General features: G+C 38.9%; 1 protein-coding gene across 4 annotated transcripts in view; it reads left to right on the top strand.

Annotated features, from left to right (window-relative positions):
- Positions 1–2,944: 2,944 nt before the first annotated feature.
- Positions 2,945–20,909, top strand: part of zgc:152951 (uncharacterized protein LOC569013 homolog) — a 44,666-nt gene continuing 26,701 nt past the window's right edge. For 2 of the 4 annotated variants that reach the window (XR_004565029.1, XM_034187241.1), the window contains exons 1-7: positions 3,127–3,259; positions 5,787–6,032; positions 8,828–8,942; positions 13,289–13,441; positions 13,569–13,763; positions 18,617–18,690; positions 20,309–20,506. Coding sequence is in view for 1 of the 4 variants with exons in the window: in XM_034187241.1 (XP_034043132.1) it covers positions 5,793–6,032; positions 8,828–8,942; positions 13,289–13,441; positions 13,569–13,763; positions 18,617–18,690; positions 20,309–20,506 (975 nt within the window). In the remaining 3 variants the exon portion in view is untranslated. Of the gene's footprint in view, positions 3,013–3,126; positions 3,260–5,786; positions 6,033–8,827; positions 8,943–13,288; positions 13,442–13,568; positions 13,764–18,616; positions 18,691–20,308; positions 20,507–20,909 lie in introns of those variants that run through there. The other 2 variants (XR_004565031.1, XR_004565032.1) reach the window with 2 other exon arrangements.

The following is a 20,909-nucleotide window of genomic DNA, read 5'->3' as shown; positions in this document are numbered from 1 at the left end:
TAATAGAAACTTTTAGATGCATTTTATTCTCAGACTGAACCTCATACCTTAACCAACTCCCTCTTCCAGAGTTGCCAAGTTCATATATCAAGCAATCTTTACCTTATTATATGTGTGTGTGTGTGTGTGTGTGTGCGTGTGTTTTAATATAATGTATTCTATTAATCCAGGTTGGCAAAGCAGTAGTCCATGGTTTGTACCCCTGCCCACAAATGAGGTCTCTGATTTGAAACCATCTGTTCCCATATGCCTTGTGTCTGAAATCCATCCATCCATCCATCCATCCATCCATCCATCCATCCATCCATCCATCCATCCATCCATCCATCCATCCATCCATCCATCCATCCATCCATCCATCCATCCATCCATTTTCTTCCGCTTCATCCAGGGTCGGGCTGCAGCAGCTCAAGCAAAGCCGCCCAGACCTCCCGATCCACACACACCTCCCCCAGCTCCTCCGGGGGACCCCGAGGCGTTCCCAAGCCAGCCGAGAGATGTAGTCTGTGTCTGAAATGTAATATCTTATTTGGCTTCAGCACCTCGGCCTCAGTGAAACATAGAGGGCAACGAGCAGATGTGCTACAGCAATTCAAGCTGTCAGAAATTGAAGACAAGAATATAGACACCACTTCACACTCAATAAGTCAAAACAGAGGTCATATGAAGAAGTTATTTAACTTCCTCTCTGCTGGACAGGAAGTTCAGTGACACCTGGCTTCAGACAGAGAATCAGAAATGCTTGGTGATCTGTGATCTTCACAAAAAGGTGGTCTAATGCTACAATGCCATAACAAATTCACTACAAAGGACTCATTTGAGTTCCATCAATTCTGGCACTGAACTCTGCGGTTTTACAACATACATAACCCTATGAACCTTGTTAATTGTTTAGATTTCAGTAGATAGTTAGAAGAAGGGACTCACAGATGTTAGCTTACTTATGACCCACATACCAAAGTTCAACCTCAGGTCAACCTACTGCTAATCTAAAGAAAACCAAAGTCAAACCTAAGTTAAATGTAAACCTAATGCAAAAGCAAGGTAAATAAAATACAAAGCTAATGCAAACCCAAGGTAAACCTAAAATAAACCTACTGCAAACCTAGAGTAATCCGAATGCATACCAATGGCAAACCTGATATAAACCCAGCGCAAACCTAATTCAAAGCTAATGCAAACCCAATGTAAACCTCAGGCTAACTTCAGGAAAACCTAAGTTAAACCTACTGCAAACCAAAGGTAAACCCAAGGCAAGCCGAAGCTAACCCTAAGGTAAACCTAATCCACAACAAAGGCAAACTTCAATTAAACCTGAGATAAACCTAAGACAAACTTCAGGTAAACCTAATATAAACCTGCTGCAAACCTAAGGTAACCCTAATGCATATCAAAAACAAACCCAATGTAAAGCTAATACAAAGTTAATGCAAACCCAAGGTACACCTCGGGCAAATCTCAGGTAAACCTAATGGAATTCTAATATTTTTACTTGGGATTGAGTTTTGCCTAAGACCAACCCGAACGAGAGCCCAAAGTAAAACTCAGGCAAATCCTAGGCAAGCTCAGCGTAAATAAAGTTAATTTGATTTAACTGCACATACCAATTTACTATACAGTGTAAATGAATAGGTGTAAGACAAATCTTGATCGATCTGCATCGTTTCATTCACTTCACAGTGCTAAAAGATTTGTTCATACTTTCCAGGGTATTTACACATTTGCTGCCCATTAAGTTCAATTCAACTTCAGTGTTATTGTTTCCCTTCATCTTTTCTCTACTTCAATAAGTATCTCTATATTATTGAAAGACAAGCAACTTCAATGGTTCATTCTTTATCAAAAGCTTGTGTATCTATCAAAGATACAACACCATAGACTAGTCGACCTTTTGACACTTTGGTCTACTATGTTTGTTTGTGTTCTCTCTCTCTCGCTCTCTTTATTAAAAAAATCGTAATGGGATTTAAACCTGTCGTTCCTGTTCAAGAAATGTAGCTAAAGACAAGCTAAAACTAAACACTGTCATGTAAAGGAGAAAAAAAAAATAGCTCGGATATGTCCCGTCTGGAAAGCTTCAGTGCTTCATAGTTTCAATGTTTCACCAAGGCTTCGGACTACAGTGGGCTGCTGCCTTCGCTAACTGTAGGAAATATCGTTCAAACCTGGAACCCACTCTGCTCACTTCTAACGGCTTGGCTTCAAGGCAGTGATTGTAAAATTTGAGTTATTCTAATTTATTTAATTGAAAAAAAAGAGTAGAAATAATAAGTTGGTTTAAAGTGATAGGAAGAGTTTCTTTGTACAATTATGTTTTCCATGGTAAAATAATTGTGACACAGGAATTAATTGTTAATCACATTTACATTACACAGGAGTCATCTGTGTCTTCTTGTATAGCAAAATAGGATATAATCTAAATATTGTACACATCTCTATTTATTGCACTGCTAACAATGTAAGTCTTGGACACCAAAGCTGTAGATATGTGGAAGCAATAATTCAAAAACAATCAATGCAATCATTTTTAACTCACTAGATTAAAACAGCACATAACAAGTATTAAGTCAGTTGTTGGTGATTAACTTTAATCCGGCAGATCATCTGAAAACGCAACTTTGTTTTGACTGTGTAATATTATATAGACTGCCACCTGCTGGTTGGTTAGTGGATAGTGGATGGATTGAACAACTGGAATTAAAGAAGGGGGCTGACAATAAAACTTTTCATTTGTGCTGCAATTTAGTGATAGTAACCTCGCAGATTTGAAACATTCAAGGCTACTATTAGCAGGGTCTGTGCATGCAGGAGCATGTACATTGCTTGTCTTTATTTTGAGGAGAACATTAAAACGAGTGCTGGATTCTGTTCATTATATTCACATTCAGTTAGGCTTGGATTGGAAGAATGTAAAATGTTAAAACATTCTGGTGTGTGTCACCAATATTTTCAAAATGGCTCGTGTGTGGGTTTATATCAACCCTGATTACTTGCTTCTAATTCCTAAACCTAGTGAGTATTTAACAAAAAAAGGTGTCATAAATTTCTGAAAACAAAATTCTTTCAACAAACCAAGACAATTTTTTTTTTTTACATAAAAACGAAATTTCCCAGGTGTCCCTGAATGCATCATTGGACAAGCTAGCATGCTAAGCCTACGAGCATGTCAGACGATCTTTAAACATCAGTAGAGAAGCTGAAGACCTTCTCTGGAATATTTTTGTCCCCGACCTCAGCAGGATAGTCATTATATCAAACGGTAACGTATAATATTAATAGGATGTGTATTTATCACTAGTTAGCTCGTGAGAATATAGTTTACCCCACCGAAGCAGTAAGAAACCCAGGTTAAAAGTCTTTAACGTCATTACGTCAGTCTGGATTTCTGACGTCACAATGCAAATTAAGTTACATTGTGACATCATGAATTATTCCTTATGACTCATAGATCTCTTCTGTGTTTTATACAGTTATGATTATTGTAATTTGGGCTTGAAGCATCTTTAATTCTTCACAAGTTTCAATTTTTCTAAATGCCTTTTAGATATGTAAAAACATGATATGAATAGTCAAAATACCACTGCATCTGTTTCCAGACAGAATAATATTTCGTACTTTGGACCCAGACAATATCGGAACTGAATCCTTTATCAAGTGTGTTGGCTGTGCTCAATGGTTCAAAAATAAAAGTGTCCAGAAAAGTCAGAGAAAAATCAAAATCCCAAAGCAACAATTTTTATTTGCTGGTTAAGGAAGCAAAATTCACAGTCATCAAAGGCCGTATTATAACTGCAATGTTCTATTTTCCTGGTTTACCACAGTCCAGCATTAGGGCTCTCCAACTGGTTCAAAATGCTGCTGCCAGACGTTTAACAGGAAGCAGAAAGTTCGATCACATTAAACCCATTTTGGCGTCTCTTCACTGGCTTCCTGTCCTTGTGAGATCAGATTTTGAGGTTCTGCTACTAATCTATAAAATTGTTCACGGACTGGCACCTCCCTACCTAGCCGAACTAATTAAACCCTATGTACCGGTCTGGGCTCTGCTTTCTCAAGGTGCAGAACTACGTACTTTGTGTCCCTAGTGTGAATAAAAAGTCTGTGGGTCACTGAGCTTTCTCTTATCGTGCCCCTGTTCTGTGGAATGATCTCCCTGCATCAATAAAACAGTCAGATTCTGCAGAGACTTTGAAGTCCAGACTTAAGATGCACTTATTTTCTCTCTCGTATGGTTAGCATACTGGCATAGTATGTTACTATGCTTTCTACTGTTTTAAATTCATTGAGCGAGCCAGGGCCTCAACTTTATCTGAAGGCTGGGTCTTTTAGTGAAGCTTAGGACTAGTGGCCGGCCATCACCTTAATATTTCTTATGTTTTTCTTGTTGCTTAATGCTGACAAATTATACTGTATTTGTTGTTTTTCCGATGCCTGATTCTGTTTTTCGCTCTGTTTGAGGTGCAGCTCCATCTAGAGATGGGTGTGGTGTCTACTTCTGTAACCCTTCCGTCCTGTGCACCGGCAAAAGTTCCTGTATATTTGTTTTGTAAATTGTTTTGTCAATTGTGTCGCTAGCATGGCCCAGGCAGAGGGCCGCCCCTTTGAGTCTGGTCTGCTTGAGGTTTCTTTCTCAAATCATCAGAGGGAGTTTTTCCTTTACCACTGTCACCTGTGTGCTTACTCTTGGGTTTGGTAAGGTTAGACCTTACTTGTGTGAAGCACCTTTAGTATTTCTTCTGTTTTTCTTGTTGCTTAATGCTGACAAATTGTACTGTATTTGTTGTTTTTCCGATGCCTGATTCTGTTTTTCGCTCTGTTTGAGGTGCAGCTCCATCTAGAGATGGGTGTGGTGTCTACTTCTGCAACTCTCCCATCCTGTGCACCGGCAAAAGTACCTGTATATTTGTTAATATTTGTCAGACCTTACTTGTGTGAAGCACCTTGAGGCAACTTTGTTGTGATTTTGTGCTATGTAAATGAAAATAAATTGAAATTGAATTGCTATATTCACATTTTGTAATGTTACTGTCCAATAATAAGCATGGTGGATTAGTGGTTAGCACTGTTGCCTCACAGCAAGAAGGTCATGGGTTTGATTCCCACCTGTGGCCTTTCTGTGTGGAGTTTGCATGTTCTTCCCGTGTTTGTGTGGGTTTCCTCCGGGTGCTCCGATTTCCTCCCGCATTTAAAGACATGCAGGTTCGGTGAATTGGAAACTTTATAATTGTCCAGGTCTCCCTTGCAAAAGAGATCTCAGTCTCGATGGGACTAACCTGGTTAAATAAAGGTTAAAGTAAAATTAGAAAGAACATTGGAACAGCTTGGATTTGCACTGGTTTGCATTCATTTTAAATACTGTGAAAAGAGCAATTTCTTCACACAAAATGGGTCATTTTTCTAAATATCAATAAAACAGCTTTCGATATAATTTTTCAAGAAGTCTTCAGGCTTTGAGAGTTCAACTCTGGGTCATGGAAATTCACCCTATTAAAAAAATTGTCATAATTTTTCACTGATAATTGATTTAAATCAATCTTCTTTTTTTTTTTTAATAAGTTTTTACTTAAATTTACACCCTTAGTTTCTATTCCCTGTGTCATGGCTTAAAAAAGGCATGCATTTTCACACAGCATATGTTTAATCGCTAATAATCGCTAATGTTTTCATAGTTTGTTTGTTTCATAGTAGTTTGTACAGGGTGTATCACACATAATCCGGTCCACATGTAAATAAATTGAATGCACAACATTAGAGTTAAAATTTCCTTTGCTTTTCTGCCTTTCCAGGTGTAGATGGAGGAACATGAGAGCAGCGCCCAAGGTCAGGTAACTGTGTACTCCATCCAGGGCTGCTCTCACTGTGTGCAGGCTAATGCCACCTTGGGGCACTTTGGACTACCGATACATAATGTGGACTTGGGGAAGCATCCAGAGCTGAAGACTCGAGTGAAGGAGCTGACTGGCCGCATCACAGTTCCTCAGATCTTCTTTAACAGCGTTCATGTCGGGGGCAATGAAGACCTGAAGAAACTGGTGAGAAGAGTCAGCTCTACTCCCCACAGAGCTGACATCATTAGATCATGTGATTTGCCATCCTGGTTGGCGAGAATAGATAATCTTTCATGTTAGTCTTCAGTATTCTTTCATTTTGAATCTTCTGGATCATAGTACACATGTTGGTGTTCATTGTTGCCGTAATGTACGGCTGCACCATTTGGCATGGACTAAAGAAAAGTGTTTAGTTCTCCAGATTTCTGTCAGACTCAGAAAGATGAGCAAAATGATGAGCAACAGAAGTGGAATAGCTGAGAGCTGTTTTCAAGAAGTAGGATATTTATAATAATAATACCACTAATTATTTATATAGTGCTTTCAGATACCAATTCAAAATGTTTAACAATGATCAAATCACAAAGGCAGTCAACACTCACAGACATCTGAGCAAATCAGCATCGGGATAACACCAGTGCTAGGAAATATTTTTTCTTATTATTGCTGGAATAGCACTAGATAATTTAGGAGGAGGAAGAAGAAGGAGGAAATAAATGTGATCTTCACACCACAGATCTTTTCATATGTGATCATTTGTTCTTTTTCTACAATCTCAGATAAAGTTGCTGAGATTGTAGAAAAAGAACAAATGATCACATACACATCCTGTTCAGAGTGGACCCCGCCTAGGGATGGGTTTTGATAAGATTTTATCGATATCGATGCCATTATCGATCTGATTCCTTATCGATTCCCTTATCGATATGTCTTGTGAATTTTCTGTGTACTAACAGTAGGCTTTACAGGTTTTCTGTGTCAGCAACATTTTAAATTGGTCACTGGATCCTTGATCTCTGGACATAAATAAAAATAAATAAAATCTGTTCTTTTTATCAAAAGCATTTCTTTTCAGACATTTTGGTGTGAATGTCACTCCATACCTCTGAGCTGAGCTCAGCCGGCTGCTGCACGTCGGCGCAGGACGTCTCATTTTGGGAGGAAAAAAAAAACGTTTTGATCGATTGCAGTTTGTTTGCATTATCTGTAGTTGTTGTTGTCCATTCGGCTGTTCCCGTTTTGTGTTCGGGGTCACCACAGCGGATACAACCAGATCCGCATTGATATTTGGCACAAGTTTTACGCCAGATGCCCTTCCTGACGCAACTCCAGTGTTACCTGGAGAAACACACACAGCCGCTGGTTTTCCAAAGAGGTCTCCTATCCAAGTACTAACCAGGTCCCGCACTGCTTAGCTTCTGAGATCAGGCTTACACAGAGCAGATCGGCTGCTTGCATTATTTGTAGTAGTGTAGTGGTATTATCTAAAGTTTTTTTTTGTTTGTTTTTTTGTTTTTTAATCTTAGTACACTGCAAGTTATTTGGTTCTTACAACATAAAAAAAACAGATTTAGAAGTGCTATATCATTTCTTATTTTAAGTCTTTGAATGCTTCTTTCTAGATTTAACAAACTTAATTCAAGGTATCTTGTCAAGTGAAATTATCTGTCCATCTTGTTTTTAGATACCCCCTTTTTTACAGTGCTTGGTTTCAGTGCAGAAGGTTCTCAGTTCAAGCCCCACCCCTACCATGTCTCTCCATGTATTGGGGAGTTGCATCAGGAAAGGCATCCGACGTAAAACTTGTGCCAGTTCAACATGTAGATCCACCTCGGATTTGCTGTGGCGACCTAGAGTGAAAACAAGGGAGCAGTCGAAGGCCCATTTTACTAAGAAATCACATGTACATAAGTATTCACAGTCTTTGCCATGAAGCTCAAAATTGAACTCAGATACATCATGTTTCCACTGATCATCCTTGAGATGTTCCTCCATCTTAATTGGAGTCCACCTGGGGTAAATTCAGGTGATTGGACAGGATTTGGAAAAGCATACACCTGTCTACATATAAGGTCCCACAGTTGACAGTGCATGTCAGAACACAAACCAAGCATGAAGTCAAAGGAATTGTCTGTAGACCTCTGAGACAGGATTGTCTCGAGGCACGAATCTGGGGAAAGGTACAGAAACATTTCTGCTGCTTGAAGGTCCCACTGAGCACAGTGGACTCCATCTGTAAAAGTCATGATTTTTTTTTTTTTTTTTTTTAATAAACTTTTATTGATTTAAATGGACTTTTTTCATCTTTATTTATTTTACTCTTCTAAATGAGTCTATACAAATAATATAATTAGTTATCTTAACCTTAATCTTAAAACATAGAGGTGCACATACCACATGTACAAATATTAATTAATGGTACTGATTTCAGATTTTGGTGATGTTTTAAGTACTGATTTCTAAAAAAGAACAAAAAAACATAATTTTTCATTTTTTTTTTTTTTATAGAGATTTAAATCAGCTGATTTAAATCATACCAGCTCTGGTTAGTTGTGTTGGGCCTCTGAGTTTTAGGTAGTTGCTAATGTTGCCTCACGCTCTTGCCGTTGTCTCTGTGCTGTCTGACAATTTAAGGTACAATCAGAATCTGAAAATCTTCAAGGTGGTATTGGAAGTTAATTATTTAAAAAGTGCAGGACATTGTGCATTGATCTGTTTCAGGGGAGGTGACGGTCTAGTGCTTAAAGCGTTGGGCTTGAGACCAAAGGATCCTCAGTTCAAATCCCAGCCTGACCAGAAAATCTCTAAGGGCCCTTGGGCAAGGTCCTTAATCCCCTAGTTGCTCCCGGTGTGTAATGGGTGCCTTGCTTGGGAGCAGCCTCGTATCGGGGTGAATGTGAGGCATTGATGTGTGAAGCGATTTGAGCGTCTGATGCAGATGGAAAAGCGCAATATAAATGCAGTCCATTTACTATTTATTTACCATTTTACCTCCTCAGTCTCCTGAAGATCTACAGAGGTTGGTGATTATGGTCAAGGAAGAGCCTCTACCCGCTAATGCTCTACCTCTACCGGAGAAGAAGCCAACCAGGGACACTGTGGCATCCGATGGAGGTGAGCGACTTCTTATAAAAAATGCAAACCTCTGTTGTTTCTTTCTAATTCAGGTCTGAGGGTTTACCTTGTTGCCTTCATTTGCTTGAGAAGCACTTTGATCTGCAGTGAAGTGTATTTTTAGCACATGCCCACTGGCACCATGGGGTGTTAATGGGCAGCACGATGGTGCAGTCGGTTAGTACACATGCCTCCAAACAAGAAGTTCAGAAGTTCAACGCCACCCATTCTCTATGGATCAGGAAGAATATCCGGTGAAAAAAGTTATGCCAAATCAACGTGCAATGTCAGTGATTAGAATGGGACTGGCACCCTGTCGAGAACCAAACCAGAGTGATACATTCTAATGACTCAAACATCTGTGGTTCACATGTTTCTACATGTTTCTTCGTATAAGCATATAAGGTGTATACACCAAAATACCGGGTTTAATTTTGTGTAGTCCTGCTGGAAAATGAACCCAGAAAAATAAATGGTTAAGAAATAATGCTAGCATTTGTGAGAAATTGATCTAACAGGCCAGTTGTTTCATTGCCAACCACTGTGCAAACAAATGTGCTCTCATTTTGAGTGTCTAAAGCCGATGCAGGCAGTTGATGAAGGAAATGTGGTACTCTGTGGATGAGCCCGGCAGCACCAGGCCCACAGGATGTCATTAGTTCTGATTTGATGTGCAGTGAAAAATGGACTCCTGTGGTTTGGTACTGTGGAAAAATAAGAGCATGGTTGTTTTGTCAAAATATAATTATCATGCTTGTAAGAGGGATTTTTGTAATATTTGCTAAACATTAAAAACAAGATAAGCTTGTAGTTTTCCTATAAAAATATATGCCCATTGCAAAATTGCGCAACTTTAAAAATAAGTATGCATTTTTGTATTTATTTTATTTTATATTTTTCAAAATAAACAGATAACTTGTTTTTCAGTCAGTTTTGCTACTTTATTTCATGATGATGATAGTGAGCCATTTTTACTTTGGTCATTTCTAATTTTTACATTTAATGTACTGTGTTAATTTTTTGACTTTGTAGAATTTTACTAAAGAGGAGGTTTTTCTTTCCCCACTGGTCAACAGAAAATCTAATTTAAAATGTGCAAATATGCGTATTCTTGTCAAACACTTTTTGACTTAATTAAAATAAACATAATTTTCTATTTCATGAAGAAAAGTGCTGTGCTCGTAGAGCGCAAACCTCCACCAACACTAGTTTCCTAATCAAATCTTTACAAATTTTTACCTTGGAAAAAATTTTCAAGGTGAAAGTCCTGTTAGAAGTGGCTTTTCATAAGCTAAAATATAATGCAAATTATAGATCAAAACGGCCTGCCAGTTTGCGCCTCATTGTCACAAATGAGAGTGATTGAGGCACTTTTGATTGAGATTATGCAAAATATGCACCAAATGCAGTTTTCAATATTAAAGTCAAATGTCCATCAACTTTTGTCAGCTAATAAAGGATACCATCCTACATAACGCTTTCAAATATAAAAGAAATTTGATCTTGTTTGACAAGAGTTATGAATATTTGAAATTTCGCTCAGTGTTAAAGGATAAACATTTTTTCAATTTTCCAAGATTTTTCCTGAGCACTGAATCAATTCTTGCCTGTCAGGATATGAATCTTCAGTAAAAAATTCATAATGATATTTGAAAAATTGTCAGCTCCAAGCTGTTCACAAACAAACAAACAAAAGCATAACCTCCAACCAACCTCACTGGCGGAAGTAATTAGAAGTCTTAATTTAAAAAAAGAAAGCATAAACAAAAAAGAACTTAATTTCTTTATAGAGGTTTGGTACACCTGTGCACAACAACATAAGTAATTGACAATTAATATGCAATAATGATGTTATTATAAAAACCTGAGAAAATTCATCCAAATTTGCCATAGCGACGACTCTCCGGGCTTCATGTTTGCTGATGCTTTTTAACAATATCTGCTGTCTTTATTAGTGAAAACCAAAGCTAAAGCCAATAATAGATATCAATAGGGCACACCTGGGTCCCAAGACAAATCTTGTCAGCCACATGTTAAAGTATTTGTCCTCACCCCAAAATTGGGTGGTCTGATAGAAAATGTGCTAAGTCCTGTGTTGTTTAAAACATCTAGATAGAAATACCACAAAATAAAATCTCATTTTTTCCTGTCTTCTCATTCATCCTTTGTTATCAAACCTAAATGTCTAAAGTAGAGCTGGGATGATTTGATTACCTCCTGATACGATACATATTGTGATAATAGGATGCTGATTCATTACACGTTGTGATTCTTAAAAATTGCGACTTCAAGAATTGCACTTTGATATCTACTAATATACATAAGCAACAGGTTGGTTGTCATTGAAAGTGTCCCATAGCAGCTTATACACAAGGTTCTTGAGCTGGAGTAATATCTCCACCTGGTGGACATTTACCATTAATGCAGGTAAACTGGAGTTTCGCCACCAGCTCTAGTTATAATTACAAAATACGAGGTCTATTAGTAAAGTATCCGACCTTATTATTTTTTTAAAAAACCATATGGATTTGAATCATGCGTGATTACATCAGCCAAGCTTGAACCCTCGTGGGCATGCGAGAGTTTTTTCACGCCTGTCGGTGATGTCATTCGCCTGTGAGCACGCCTTGTGGGAGGAGTGGTCCAGCCCCCTCGTCGGAATTCCTTTGTCTGAGAAGTTGCTGAGAGACTGGCGCTGTGCTTCATCAAAATTTTTTCCAAAACTGTGAGGCACATCCGAGTGGACACCATTCGACAAATTAAGCTGGTTTTCGGTGAAAATTTTAACGGCTGATGAGAGATTTTGGATTGTTTCTATCGCTGTAAGGACTTCCCACGGAGCGGGACGTCGCGCAGCGCTCCGAGGCGACGTCGTCATCCTGTTTCAAGCTGAAAACCTCCAAATTTAAGCCTCTGTTGACCCAGGACGTTGTGAGAGAACAGAGAACTTTCAGAAGTTGGAACATGCCCTGCTGTTAAACAATTTCTCAGGTACTCACTCAACTGAAAGCCACCAAAAGCCTCCTGGATTTTACAAATGGTTATCAACACGGAGGTGTTTTTCCTCTGGTGGGCACGCCGCGCCGGCTGTGAGCCGACGCGCCAATCCGTCCGCACGTCTTTCATTAAAAAAATTTCCTTTAACAGTGGAATGTCCGGATAAACTGCTGATTCTGACTTCTTCTGAAAGTTCTCTGTTCTCTCACGACATCCTAGGTCAACAGAGGCTTAAATTTGGAGGTTTTCAGCTTGAAACAGGATGACGACGTCACCTCGGAGCACTGCGCGACGTCCCACTCCGTGGGAAGTCCTTACAGCGATAGAAACAATCCAAAATCTCTCATCAGCGGTTAAAATTTTCACCGAAAACCAGCTTAATTTGTCGAATGGTATCCACTCGGATGTGCCTCACAGTTTTTGAAAAAATTTTGATGAAGCACAGCGCCAGTCTCTCAGCAACTTCTCAGACAATGAAAATCCGACGAGGGGGCTGGACTACTCCTCTCACAAGGCGTGCTCACAGGCGAATGACGTCACCGACAGGCGTGGAAAAACTCACGCATGCGCACGAAGGTTCAAGCTTGGCTGACGTAAAAACATATGAATCAAATCCATATCGTTTTTTTAAAAAATAAAACGGTCGGTTTCTTTTCTAATAGACCTCGTATAATGTGATTTTCTTTGCTTTTATCACTAACACTTGGGGAAAAACTAAATAATACACTTGTAGAGAATTAATCATTGACAAAAGCAATGCCCATCACATCTTTGATTTTTATTTTATGATTTAAAACAAATTGAATAATTTTAAAATGTTTTAAAATAATTTGAAATAATTACAATACTTTTTGAAGTAAATTGTTGCCCGTCAATGTATCTTTCACAACCACAAACTTGTCTCTACAAAATGTGGTAAATGTAGTTTGAATTAGGGTTGGGTAATGTCTACTTAATTGATAGAGCAGTGTTTGCCACAGAGCATCTGGAAGGTGAATCTTCTTGTTATCTAAGATGAATTCTTTAATGTGAAAATTGGACAATATGCTGTGCACCACTGCTGGGTCTGCAGTGGGTGCTGAGCCCAAGAGCTGTGTGTCTTCCTTGGACTCTCGATTTGGACTCTAAATGTTTGAATTTGAATTGTATCAGAATATTGTGGGTATTGATTTTTTTTTTTTTTCCCCAACGCTCATTTTCAGTATGTATATGAAACAAATGAGTTGGTCTGGTTGTTCCAGTATTTTCAGAGAGGATGTATACATGTGTTGTTTCTTGTGGGTGGATGTGTACATGCCTGTTTCATTGTGTTTGTACATGAATGGTTTGGTGTGTTCCTGCTGTCACAGAGTTTATGTGTGAGAGAGATGCGTTGGCGAACCTGGTAGAGGACCTCAAACATGGCAGGGTGATTGGCTCTCATTGGAGAGGGCTGAATTTATACAAAAAAAGCTTTTCAGGTAAACAACTGGTTCACTGGCTGCAGAAAGAGAAGGGCATGGGTAAGTAAGGCTGTAGAGTTTCAGTTTAATCAAATTTAAGACAACAGCACAACGTGCCCTATTCTTGTCAAGTGTGCACAACTTAAAACCAAATCTCAGTTCTTGTCTGTGAAATTGTGTGTACTAGCCACAGCTGAGGCCTCTAAAACTGGCCAGGAATTGTTGCAGAAGAAGTACATGGTGTGTGTGCACGGCTGCACACAGAAGGATGGCCATTTTGGAGAGGGGAAGGATCCTGAGCACTCATTGTACAGGTTGCTGGAGCATGACCCTCATTCAGCCCTCAATGCAGGACAAACGGCAACCTGCAGCCCCATTCAGGGTAGGTCACAACTGGACGTAGCTTATGTAGAAGACAGTACATCACGCTTTGTGTCGCCATTCTGTGGTGTCCTTCCAAGCTTCCCAATGCTTGTTCTACTTTCCTGCTGGCTGGTATGTGGTCATAGTGGGAGAATGCTCTTGCTTGCGTTCCATGAGCTTTGCTTTGTGGTTTGTAGAAAAGTACAGGTCAACTGATGTGTGTAATAATAGTCAGTAATGCCATTCCAACTGTGGCTTATGTCATCTGTGTGGCAAAAGTGATATGTTCTCATCAGTGCTGTTGTGTGTAAGAGACCTTTAGGGATTCCAGGCAAACGTGTGATGGCGGTTACAGAAATCCAGTTGTCACTATGGGAAACTGTGCAGTGATTTAATTTGGATCTGATTTTTCAAACAGTTTCACAAGTAAAGTAAGTCAGATTTTTCACAATTCCTTTCATTTATGTCTAAGACTACTCTGTTTGTATCTGCATCGCCAAACGCATTGACCACATGGGCATGCGTGCACATGCTCTTATGATAGATGCGTACCCAATATCTTGACAAAGACTTTGTCTATCAAAGTGAAACTTGTTACACAAAGTCTACTCGCTGAGATTTCTGATGAGTTTGACGTTGGGAGTGATTTGATTCAATTTGTGGCCCCTAGGGGGCAGAGTGTGTGAAACCTTGTGCATGTGATACTGTGACAAAGACTAAATGTCACAAGGTGAAACTTGGGACACAAGGTCACACATGAGGGCAGACAAATTTGCCACGGGGTGTATTTCACTTCCAATTGCAGCCACAAGGGGTAGAAACCTCTAAAGTCTCTGAAACCTTGTTTATGTGATTATATCTTGACAAAAACTTTCTATATCAAGCTGAAACTTGGTACACAGAGTTGCCTCACGAATACCTTGAACACGTTTTACTTTTGATTCAGTGACACAGGTTAGGATAAGTACTGTCCTTGATTTGTCAACCCCCTCCCCCCATAAAATCCTAAATTTGATCATAAAATTGGCACATCAAGGCAAAGCAAGTTTATTTGTATAGCACAATTCAAAACAAGGTAATTCAAAGTGTATTACAGCAACATTAAAAGCAACAAGACATAATCCTAACACAGTAAAAAGAGTTGATTAAAAAGGAAAATAGAAATTGAGAAATCCAGTAACATAAAATAAAATCAGGCTCAGTACATTGAACAGTCAGAACATCAGCTGTTGGCAGCCTCACCGTAGAACTATTTAATGGTATTGGCCTGGAAAAGTATGTCATTCAAGTCCTATGTGTTATTCTTTGGAGGAATTAACTGCAGGGTTTGATGGTTTGATCTTTGGCTGATCCTGTTTGGGTAGAGTTCTCTTGAACAAGACACTGAGACCCAGGCCCCTGGCATTTGGGTTTGCGTTTGTGTGTTTGCGTGCAATTTATCCATGGGTAAATATGAGGCAGGGTTTTAATAATAAAGGATTATTAAACAACCGCAAGGTCTGTACAGGGAAATATCAGACCGACGTGTTGTCAGTATGGACTGAGCGGTAGCGACGTCGATGCAAAAATACAGAGGTCTGATATCCCTGTATAGGCCGAGCAAGCAAGGTTAATAATTTGTTTATTATATGGCTATATATATATATATATATATATATATATATAGCTGCTAATGGCTTGTTAGCAGCTTTAACACACCTGTTTGCTTCACCTTTGTGAAGAACTTGCTAACAGATGGGCTGGTTGTTAGCTAGTAAACTTTCAGTCTGTGAATTTTTTTTAGATGCTGTTTAGATATTTATGGAGTACGTTCATGTCCGACTTCGTTTTTCTAATCGTGTTTTTAGCTTCCTGGTGTGTGATGAAAATACGTGTTGTGCACCAATTGTCATGGTAATCGGTCCAGATATGGGAAAATATCTGACCGGTAATCGGCCAATCAGAGAGTGCGTAGCGTCGCAGCCATATAATAAAGTTGTTTATTTACCCTATTTTCTGGACTAGAAGTTACACCAGAGTGTAAGTCACAACTGTTAAAAAATGCATCATGAAGAGGAAAAAAAAAAGAGGCAAAGGCTATACGTCCAACCGTTGGGTAAATAAATATAATGTCCTACCTTATTCGCCCAACCGTTGGGCAGATAAGTCATACATTGAACGTTACATGCACAACCGTTGGGCAGATAAATATAATGTCTTATTCGCACAATTGTGATCGTGTATTTGACATGTTTTGTGCATCTAAACTAGGTTTTTTACACCACTTTTTAAGGCTCTATTGTGGCGTATGTTTGACACATTTAATGGCGTTGTCTTTAATTACTGCGAAAACACCGCAATGGGTGAAAACAGACAAACTTCATAAGCATTTTGAATGGAAGCCTATTAACGACGACAAAACAGTTTTTGAACAAAATGCTGCTTGTTGGCTGTAAGATGGTGTTAGTTTGACACTGTTCCCTGGGTGTGATGAGCCAAACAGAACCGCTTTAGATCACAGCTCCTTCACTGGCCGGCGAGAAAATATCTTCCTTTTTTCCCTCCCGTGTTGAAACCGTCAGTGAGCTTACAAGCACGCTCATTGGTCGGTTGTGGTTGGGCGTATATGCTCGCATATTTACTTTATTGAACCAACGGTTGGGCCTATAGCCACTCTCAAAAAAAAAATCCCCAAACCTAAGTTGCATAATGTAAATTACTTATATAATTGACCTGCTTCATGCAGTAAGAAGCAAAATGAATGTAGTTGCTACATTATTTATGTATTTATTTATAACTCAAACACCATGTTAGTGATCAGAAGCTAACAAGCTAATTAATGTGTGCATAAAATGCGAGTACACTGCTTCTTTTGGCTACTGAGCAGACCATCAAGCATGAGGTAAGCGTCTAATGTAATTATTAAATGTTTGAAAACTCTGAGCATTATTTTTTTTTAATAACGTAGTCATTCATTCATCTTCTACCGCTTAGTCCAGTTGAGGGTCGCGGGGGGCTGGAGCCTATCCCAGCAGTCATGGGGCGCGAGGCGGGGTACACCCAGGACAGGACGCCAGTCTGTCGCAGGGTCTTATAACGTAGTCAACATTTGTAAAAGATAATGAACTTACTTTGGCATAGCTGACTTGCCATTGCTTTTCTTGTTGTCTCACACAGTCCAAACTAGTGTGGGGTCCAGCAGTATAAATTTTCTCTCTATTTTTATTACAGAGTGCTGTCTTCTCGTTTAAGAACAGTATTTCTTACAGTAAATGTATTCATTCTCTAGGACAAATAATACTTTTTTCTCATTCAGAGCTGCTGCTTCTGTAGCAGGGGTGGTGGATAAGCGGTTAGTGCGCTTGTTTCCTGTGCAGAAGGTTCCCAGTTCAAACCTCAGCCCTGCCCATTCTCCCTGTAATGTGGAGTTGCATCAGGAAGGGCATCCATCATAAAATCTGTTCCATTTCAACGTGCAAATCCATCTCTGATTTGCAGTGGCGACCCAAGTGGAAAAACAAGAGAGAAGCCGATGGAACTTACTAGAGCTGCTGTTTCTTCTTCTTCTTCATGCGAATCACAGAGCCTCATTCACTATACAGGAGCAGCTTGTCACAGGTGTTGACTGCGCCATGCTGTGGCCATAGATGATATTGCAGTATTGTTTTTTCTTACCAGTGACTTCAGAATATCAGTCCTAGCAATTCAGTTTAATTCAATTTGTTACATTTATATAGCGCCAAATCACAAAAATGCTGCTTCAAGGTGCTTCACATGCACAAGGTCTAACTTGCAACCCCTTAGAGCAAGCACACAGGTGACAGTGATAAGGAAAAACTCCCTGTGACAATATTGAGGAAGAAACCTCAAGCAGACCAGACTCAGAGGGGTGACTCACTGCTTACGCCATTCCAACAGTTACAAGGTTTTTACAAAGTTTTACAGCGCTTTAAGAAACAGAAAACAGACATTCAAAACAACCAGGAATTCCAGCACTTCATTAACTAGTAAAAAAAAAATAACTAAAATTGACACATACTCTGGAAAATATGGTATGTACAGAAGTGCTATATAAGTGCAGTATTTTGAGGATTCCTTTGCACTTGTTGAAAAGGTTTAATTTCATTTTCATGTATATTTTGGGGGCGATGAGACATTGCTTGTGTCAGTATTCATTACTGAATGTTTGAACTCCCTGTAAACACTAACTACCAAACTAACTAGTGCTGTGCTTTGGCACTATGATTGTACTTTCCATGTTCTGTGTTTTTTCCAAGTGCTGTAGGTTCTATCAAATTTGTGCAACTTCAAGATCAGCTTGTTCATTTTGTGGATTTTTTTTTTTTCTGTAATTGTTCACTTGTGTTTTATTCCTATGATTTGATCCTGTGATCAATCCAAAGAGCACTATGTGTTGTATTGCTTATGTCATATCCCACAGATCTGTCTGCCACCTGCTGGATGGTTAGTGAATGCTGGACTGATAATAGATTGGGAGCAGGTGTGATTGTCAGTGAGCCATAACTAAATCAGAGAAGTAAACCCTTACTCTCTGATTTTTAACAGAGGTTACATTTTAAACGCAAACAACACTGTTACAAAAGCTCAGTCTGTCAATACATGTAGTCTTGAAGTTATTTTGAAATGATCGTGTCAGTTTTTCATTTCCAAAGCGCAGCTCTGGCCAGCACTGGTGATCACCCAGTAATGTTCCCACAAAATTGTGCCAACTTATTGTTTATGTTGTTGACACTGGAACAGTATCAGAGGTTATATCTTTCCTGCACGTGAACTAACAGTCACTCTTAATGCATCATTCAGATTTAGTTTTGCGTGTGTAGCTTTTGCACATATCAAACAATAACCCCTCTTCTCCCTCTCTTTTCCTCTCAGCTACTGAGCTGTCTTTACTTTTACGGGAGATGATTCTGAGATTGTTCTCTGAGCATCTCTCTGCTGATGGCAAGGTGATGACCTTATCTCATAACTCAAGATTTATTTGTGCATGTGCAGCAAGGATAGAGTTTTTGTCTTAATTTGCATGCCTGAGGTCTGTCCGAGCCTGACCAATATGGATTCTTAGGGGGTCAGTACTGTTATCGGGGAGTAAAAAGTTTACAATACCGATATATCTGCTGATATGTACATAAATAATGGCTATTATTCCTAACATTTCATTATTTCACCTTTATGGCAAAGGAATGCAGTTGAGGCTTAGTGTTTTAAACCTGAACTTTTATTATAAATTATTATAAGTATAACCAACACCTAACCACCATACATCACGCTGCCTTCACTCAGACTGGCAGTTAAATCTTACTGCATTTGCATAATTTATTTTATTACACTTTCTCACCAGCTTACGACATACAATACACATACAACTGAATAGAAAAATTCATTATATTATCTGCCACGCTTCACGCGCTCCGATTGGCTGATTACTGGTCAGATATTTTCCCATATCCGGACCGGTTACCAGCGCGAGTTTTCGTTACAAACCAGGAAGCTAAAAACACGATTAGAAAAACCAAGTCGGACATGAACATACTCCATAAATATTTAAACAGCATCGTAAAAAAACACACAGATTGAAAGCTTACCAGCTAACAACTGGACCACCTGTTAACAAGTTCTTCATGGAGGTGAAGAAAGTGAACGAGCTTAACACCACCACCAGCACCATATTTGGGTGATACTGTAAGTTTGTGTGTTTATATGTATAACAGCCATATAATAAAGGAAATATTAACCTCGCTTGCTTGGTTAATAATCCTTTACTATTAAAACCCACAGAACAAAATAATCACAAAGTTAAATTACAGGGAGTTTAAAATAATCACAAAAAGCTAAAAATGTAGTATAATTGACACTAATGAACCTTAAATATTTATCAATAATTTGAACAACCTAGTGAATGGATAGAATAAAACAGGTGCACAGCACATCTGCATGTCATCCTACCAAATGCCAAAAGAGTAGAAAGCATAAAAAGAAGAAATCAATTGCGTATAGTATAACTATATTATTTAATCAGAAAAAAGTAAAACCTAAACATATACATAAAATCTTACCTTATAACTGTCTACAACACAAACAGCGACAAAATGGTACTCTTGTACAGCAGTTTGATGCATCATATTCAGAGTTTGATTTTAATATGGATTTCTACATAATGACACCATTTCCAGTAGCCAGTGTTTTTTTTTTTTTTTTTGGCATTGTTTATTTCATAAAATAAAAGTTTTCAAATCAGCAAAAATAATGCAGATACCAATGTTTTTTTAAGGCTCATATCAGCTGATATTATTGACCAACCGATACATTGGTCGGGCTTTAGTTGTGTGTGTGTGTGGTTTTTTTTGTACATACCTAAAGTAAGTATTCCATTCCCTTCTGACTTCCATTGATATAGTAAATTGTTTGACATACAGAATTAGATCTGTTCATTCTCCTGCTGTTCTGGCCGTGAGGCCTTCACTAAAATCGAATAAAAGAAGTGATGTTCATGTATGTTTATGTGCACACAGCAATGAGCTCTGGTCTTGTTGATTAAAGGTCTATGTGTTGTCTTTGCTTCCACAGTCTGTGGACTACAAAGGCATGTTGGTAAACCCTGCATTTGAGCGGTATTGTGAGCTTGCCATCCAGCTGCAGAGAGTGGAGCTGCTTTCACTGAGCCGTGAAGAGAAGCTGGCCTTTTTCATCAACATCTATAACGCCTTGGTCATCCACGGAAATCTTCGCTTTGGCATTCCCACCAATATGTGGCAAAGATACAGAGTAGGACCACACAGCAAGAGTGGAAGTTCCCAAAGATCTCTTTGTGTAGCTTTAAAAAAATCAATTTAGTTTCCCCTCCCAGAGTGTTTCCTTACAGTGGTTCTGATAGTATTTTATGTCCCACATAACAACTAAAAGTGTGTGTGTGTGTGTGAGACTTTAAGTACCTTTTTTTTTCTCGAGTTTGATCTCACCAACAAACAGAAACTGGCCTTGTGTTTTAAAGTGGTTGTGCCTGAACACTTTACTGTAGCGCAATGGTCGTATTTTTCCTTCTGGTAGCTTTATATGACACTGTTGACTATAACATAAATGGATAGAGATAAATACAAGACTGGGTTTACTGGCACAGTCCCTTATTAGCTCCATCTGCAACAGTGCAGAACCTATAGAAATGGTTTCC

This window comes from Thalassophryne amazonica, chromosome 14, assembly GCF_902500255.1.
Source record: "Thalassophryne amazonica chromosome 14, fThaAma1.1, whole genome shotgun sequence".
NCBI classification, from domain to species: domain Eukaryota; kingdom Metazoa; phylum Chordata; class Actinopteri; order Batrachoidiformes; family Batrachoididae; genus Thalassophryne; species Thalassophryne amazonica.
The sequence above is the reverse complement of the archived record's forward strand: the minus strand, read 5'-3'. Positions and strand labels throughout refer to the sequence as shown.